Below are 6152 nucleotides of genomic sequence, written 5' to 3'. Positions count from 1 at the left end.
AAAAAAAAAAAAAAACAAACCAAAACAAAACAAAAACGCGCGTTTTTATCATTTTTATGCGCGACACTCGAGTTCGTTCGATTCAATCAGTCGCCCGCGTTTGTTTCTTCTCGTTGAAGGGTGCGAGAATTCATCAGCATGGACATCGACATAAGCAAGCTGGAGGTGAATCAGTGCGACGCGCCGTCGCGAGGCCGCAGCGACGAGCTCGACGTCGAGGTTCCTGCGAGCAATGAAATAGCCTTCTTCAAGGGCACCCACAAGTGTCATACCGACACCACTCAGGTGAATGTCGAGCACCTCGCGAATGTTAATTCGAAAGCGGTCGCGTCCTAATTTGGGACGTGAAAACAGTCGCGTATGTAGAGTACCTAAATTAAAAAAAAATAAAAACCCTCCTGATTTAAAAATTGCTAACAAGACGTCGCCAACAAGATATCGCACATCAAGGACTTGCTTTTTGTGTTATCTGATGAGATTCTCGACGGACAAGGATTTTGTCACACTGATTCGAAACAGATGAAAACTATCATCGAGACGTTTATTGCTTCAACACCTTTTGGTGATTGAATATGAACGCACCCAACGCGGCTGTTCTCGGAATTAAGTAGATGATGGTGAGAAAAAAAGAAAGAAAACAATGTGACGTTGCTCGCTTTTGATTTTTAGTGCATCTATCAGGGACCCGGTAGCCGTGTGAACGAGAACGGCGTGGGCGCTGGATGGGCGAAGGGCGCGTACGTGTGCAAATGTCGGCAGGGTTTTTACAGCACCAGCAGTCATCGGACGGGTTTCGACGGGAACCTCGTTGAAAGTCAGTATTGTTATCGTTAATTTTTTGCCGATTCTATTATTATGTCACGCGACGTCTTGTAACACACTCGCGTGCTTGTTTGCAGCCGCGTGGAAGGAAATGAGGGAGAACAAAAGTGATTCCTACAAGAAGGAATATCGCTGTTTGCGATGCGCGCCGGGATGCGCCAGATGCAAAGGTCCCGAACCATGTCTGGCAACGTACAATTGGCCGTTCAGGTAACTAAAACGATTTTAAAACCGTAGTTTTAGGCTGCAAATTTGAAAAAAAACAAAAAACAAAAGAAGGTCAGTAGAAAACGCGATTGGTGATGCGTTACGTTCTTGACCGAGAGATGCGGTCTAACGTGAGTAACAAAAAGTTTGTGTCAGAAATTTTATTTTTAATTGTTAATTTTTTCGAGCATTTATTTCAATCGCTTCTCAGCACTCTGATGAAAAGATCCCCCCTCGATCGAAATGTTTGCGCTTCGTTTGAAGATAAAACAATAAAACATTTTTTTAACACACACACACACATAGTCGCGTCGTTTATGACCTTCCTTTGTTCATTTTTTTTTTTTTTTTGAGAGAGAGAAGAGCGAGTGTCTTTTTACGACGTCATTACTCGTCTCTCACTCGTTCGTTGCTCTTCAAGAATCACACTGCTGGCCGTATCGATTTTCTGCGCCTTCGGCACCATCGTTCTGATAATGTACGTGTACAAGCATCGCAAGTTGAAGGTATTCAAAGTCGCCTCCCCGATATTTCTGTCTATTACGCTCCTGGGCTGCTCCTTGATGTATCTCGAGGTGAGTGGGCGTGTTTTATGTTTTCCTCCTCCTCTTTTGATAAACGACCTCGCTCGCGATTTGAATCAGGAAACTGAGAGATATCTTTCTCGTCGCGCAGATGGCCGCCATATTCCCGGTTCTCGATATGTACTCGTGCATCGCCACGAAGTGGACGAGGCACATGGGATTTTGCGTCTCGTACACGGCTCTGCTGATGAAGACCTGGAGGTAAGTTTGCGCTGAACGCACAAAAAGTGCGTTGATCATCAATTGTCGGGAAAAAGACAGTTTGTTTTTTTTTTTTTTTAACATCAGCACACACAAGATTATTTTTCATTTCTTTAATATATTTATCAAAGTTATCATATTTTTAATTTCCCATAATAATTTAAATAATTAAAAAAAGAAGCTTTTTTAACTACACAAATTTTTTGATATTTCAAATGTATTTTTTTCTCGTTAAAAAACTATTCGGAACATTTCTCGCAAATAGATCGCGTTTCTAAAACGCGTCGACGGGTTTGATGTTAATAAAAAAAACAAAAAAAAAAAAAAAAAAAAAACAACGCTGAAAAGTGAGAAACAGCAGTTTCAGAAAGGTTCCTCGTCCTAATTCGTAGGGTTTCGCTCACGTATCGCGTGAAGAGCGCCCACAAGGTCAAACTGACGGACAAGCAGCTGTTGCAATGGATGGTGCCTATATTGCTGGTGATGCTGATCTATTTGGGAACGTGGACCGTGAGCGCGCCGCCTTACGCGGAGGTGATTACGGACAATCTCAACTTGAAGTTCTACCAGTGCTCTTACAATTGGTGGGATCACAGCCTGGCTATTGGTAAATAAATGAAACTTAACTCGACGACGCGAAACTTAACGACGTTTGAACACAATTGATGATAAAATCGTGTATACATTCTTTCCGACGTGCGCGGACAGGTGAAATATTTTTTCTCGCCTGGGGCATAAAGGTGTGCTACAACGTGCGAAACGCGGAGAGTCTGTTCAACGAGGCCCGTCTGATAAGCTACGCCATTTACAACATAGCCGCGGTCAACATCACCATGATAAGCATTCAGTACGTAAATGAATCAAACACACGCAAATTGTTGTTACGCACGCGAATTTCGCGTGCGAGAGAAACAAAAACAACAATTATAATTTTATCGTCACGTAAACACTTATTATATCGAACGACACGTTGCGCAGCCTGTTCATATTTCCTCGCGCCGGGCCGGATATCAAATATCTGCTGGGCTTTCTGCGAACTCAGCTCTCTACGTCCGTCACCGTCTTTCTCGTGTTCGGCCCTAAGGTAAGTGCACTATCGAAATGCACGCGACGTTGAGACGACGAGATCAGGGAGTAAACGTGTTGAGCGCGTGTTGCACAGGTGATCAGGGTGTTGCGAGGCCAGGGCGATCAGTGGGACAGTCGAGCGAGAGCGCGCGGCGTCACCGCGAGCTTCTCCCTGAACGGAATCGGTCTGGTACCGGAGGAAACGACGGATCTTTATCAAGAGAACGAAGAACTCAAGGTAAAAACGCAATCAGGCGATTGCGACAATTGATTCAATAATGTGCGAAATAATTTCTTTCGTCCAATCGCTAATTAAATTTCTTTTTATTTTGTTTGCTAAAGCGCCATCTACAATATTTGTTTCTTAGTTTTCAAATTTTTTTTTATTATTATTTAAACAATTAAATGAGTAAGAAATGTGTTTCTCAACTTTTCGCTTCGATCTCTCTGGAACGCGCATCAGGAAGAGATTCAAAAGCTGGCCGCGCGAATCGAGTTCATGAAGATAGTGCACATGGAGATGCACAACAGACACATCAAGCCGAAAATGGGCGGTTACTTCAGCACGCACGGCCACGGTCACGGCCAAAGTCCCATCACCAAGAGCTCGACGGCCAGCTTCATCCTCAAAGTATATATCTAAATCGTTCCGTTTCGATTACTGTTTGCGTAAAAAAAAAAAACAAAAAACAAAAACTACTCTCTAGGCACGGCCTGTCTCTATTTTTTGTTTTATTACGGGCTCGCTGAAAAGAGCGTCCTGGAAAATAAATTGGAGTAATTTATTGAGCAGACGGCCGTTGAACGAGGTGCGTCGGCAGCCGCGGCCGCGGCCGTCGAGGACTCGACGTTTCCGTCCGGAAGTCTGCACAGAGCGCGCAGAATGGAAATGATGAGGGAGAGGAAAGCGGAGAGGGAGAGGGAACGGGAGAAGGAGCGGAACAAGGAGCAGAATAACCGATCGCAGGAGGAGAGGCCGCAGTCGAGCGGCGAAGTCTGACTAGTAGTCAATAGCGAAGAAGTAAGCGAAGTCCCCGATTAATCCTCGATGCTTTTCGATTGTTTTGCCAAACTCTTTCAATAACCAAACGTATACCTACGGAAATTGTGATTGTAAGAAATAATAGAAATTATATTTTAATTGTTTAATGTCTTAAATAATCTTTTTAAAATATGTTTTTGAATATTATTTTCAAACTTTTTATAAATACTTTGTTGTCTTTAACCCTTTGCGGTCGAATAGACGTTAATTGAAATTAATTCGGACCATTGGGAAACAAACTTGGACCGGAAAGGGTTGAAAACTGTTCGACTGTACGGGACGATTATCTTCACTCGACTTCCTGTATTTTTGTTTCACGATTTTTTTTCTCGATGTAGGTGTGGTTGTGACGAAGACAGTGCTCCGGCGAAAGTGAGGAGAACACAAACAGATTTGTATATCCGAGGAAAAGAAGAAGGAAGAAAAAGAAACTCGAGAAATTCAAGTTACATCCTCTGACAGACAGGAGACTGCCCGTATTTGTATNAAAAAAAAAAAAAAAAAAAAAAAAANANAAACAAAAACGAGAAACGCTGTGTAATCAAAATCATCACATCTCATCACTGTCTTCGCGCTATATTGTGTGATAGCGATAATATCTTCACATTAAATTATAGTAGCTGTACGATGTGTCTCCGAGTTGAGATCTTTGATGACTTTTTACGCACGAAAAGCGAAAAACAAAAAAAAAACAAAAAAAAAACTCATTGACGAGATGGCGAGCGACTACGAGAGTACTTCGCGTTTTTTCTCTTCCGCGGCGGCGAAACGACGACGTTGCTCTCAAGAGTCAACACGCGACGTGTATAAAATTATAAACTTTGATATTTTTTTACTTTTTTTTTTTTTCCTCACGAGAGCTTTCCGACTCGCGAATGTGCGAACACGCGGCTAATTGGGACAAAATGTATTTTTGCAAAATTGCCGAATTGCTTCCTCGAGCACAATCAGAGACCGATCGGGAAAGAATCGAATCACCGAGCTGTCACACAAATGCACAAAGAAATGCGCAAAGGATGAATGAATTTCGCGGCGAAAAATCGTCGTCGCTTCAACGACATTTCGCTTTTCGCGCGCGTACGTATCGCTTCGTTTTTGCGACAGAGAACGATGATTTTTTCAGTTTTTTCTCTCCTTTTCGAACTTGTTGTTTTCGAACGTTCGTGATGGCGCGCTTTTGTCAAACATCATCACGGACGGTGAACGAAAAGATAAAAAAAAAAAACAAAAAAAACCCCTAAATGTTATCACATTAAAAAAAAAAAATAAAAATAAACGTCGTGTGTGTTCTCAGGTTTTAAATAGCGTCGTGTTTTTTCGGGCAACTTTATCGTGCCAGAAAAAAAAAAAAAAGTATTGTCTTCTCTCGAAGAATGTTAAGATATACACACCGTTTGTGAATGTAAATGTTAAATATAAAAAATAATAAGCGCGTACTTTTCTCCGACTTTTGAACACACCTGGCAGGGTTTTGATCAATATACATACATATAATATATATAAAATAAGTGTCGTTGAAACAGCAAACACACAGTTCATTTCTGTTGCGCACACGTGCAAATAATTTTGCTTGTAAACTATTCTTCTTCTTCTTCCACTTCTTCGCGCTTTTGAGTTGTTATTCTCTCTAAGGTTTTCTGTCCGATAAACAAAAATACGTGTTCCGCTCGTTTTCAAAAAGTAGAAAAATTGCGAAAAATCTAAAAACATTGCGAAAACAACCAAGCGATAATTATATTATTCGCAACAGATTGTATAAATGTTACATGTGACAATAAAGTTACGCAACGGGCTGTAAAAAAGATGTCAACTTTGTTGGCGATCGTAAAAACTTGCTCGTATCTGTTGTCCATAGAAGAGAAAGAGAGAAAATAAAGGGGATAGGGAAGGGATGGAAAAAGACGCAAAAAAAAAAAGAACGTGGAAAAAAATCACGTGGTGTGTGAAGCGATTATTAGTTAAATGACATCTTCGCCTTGTTGGTTTACACTTTTTTAAGAACTTGCGTTTTTCACGACATAGAAGGCTGTTATTCTTAGAAGATAACCGCGTAAAAAAAAAAAAAAAAAAAAACGGTCGTGCGACACATTTTGCTGTTGCCGCGTCTAAGTTATTCGTCGTGCGATAAAACATTGTTGTTGAAAATCATGTGATTGACTGATATTATAGAAGCGAGTGATAAACATATGTGTGCGTTACGAGTACAAGATAAAGATAACTCAATAAAT

At 41.2% G+C, this 6152-nt stretch overlaps 1 protein-coding gene across 1 annotated transcript in view; it reads left to right on the top strand.

Annotated features, from left to right (window-relative positions):
• Nucleotides 1-5997, top strand: part of LOC109854592 (probable G-protein coupled receptor CG31760) — a 12231-nt gene extending 6234 nt beyond the window's left edge. Inside the window, exons 8-19 of the mRNA XM_020427832.1 lie at nt 120-285; nt 670-814; nt 900-1032; nt 1451-1604; nt 1705-1814; nt 2207-2421; nt 2523-2661; nt 2793-2898; nt 2977-3120; nt 3346-3513; nt 3673-3903; nt 4263-5997. Of these exons, the coding sequence (XP_020283421.1) occupies nt 120-285; nt 670-814; nt 900-1032; nt 1451-1604; nt 1705-1814; nt 2207-2421; nt 2523-2661; nt 2793-2898; nt 2977-3120; nt 3346-3513; nt 3673-3882 (1690 nt within the window). The 3' untranslated portion in view covers nt 3883-3903; nt 4263-5997. The remainder of the gene's footprint in view (nt 1-119; nt 286-669; nt 815-899; nt 1033-1450; nt 1605-1704; nt 1815-2206; nt 2422-2522; nt 2662-2792; nt 2899-2976; nt 3121-3345; nt 3514-3672; nt 3904-4262) is intronic.
• The last annotated feature ends 155 nt before the right edge of the window (nt 5998-6152 follow it).

Source organism: Pseudomyrmex gracilis, unplaced genomic scaffold (assembly GCF_002006095.1).
Source record: "Pseudomyrmex gracilis isolate BER0280 unplaced genomic scaffold, ASM200609v1 scaffold_70, whole genome shotgun sequence".
Classification (NCBI taxonomy): Eukaryota; Metazoa; Arthropoda; class Insecta; order Hymenoptera; family Formicidae; genus Pseudomyrmex; species Pseudomyrmex gracilis.
This window is presented reverse-complemented; position numbering and strand designations above follow the sequence as displayed.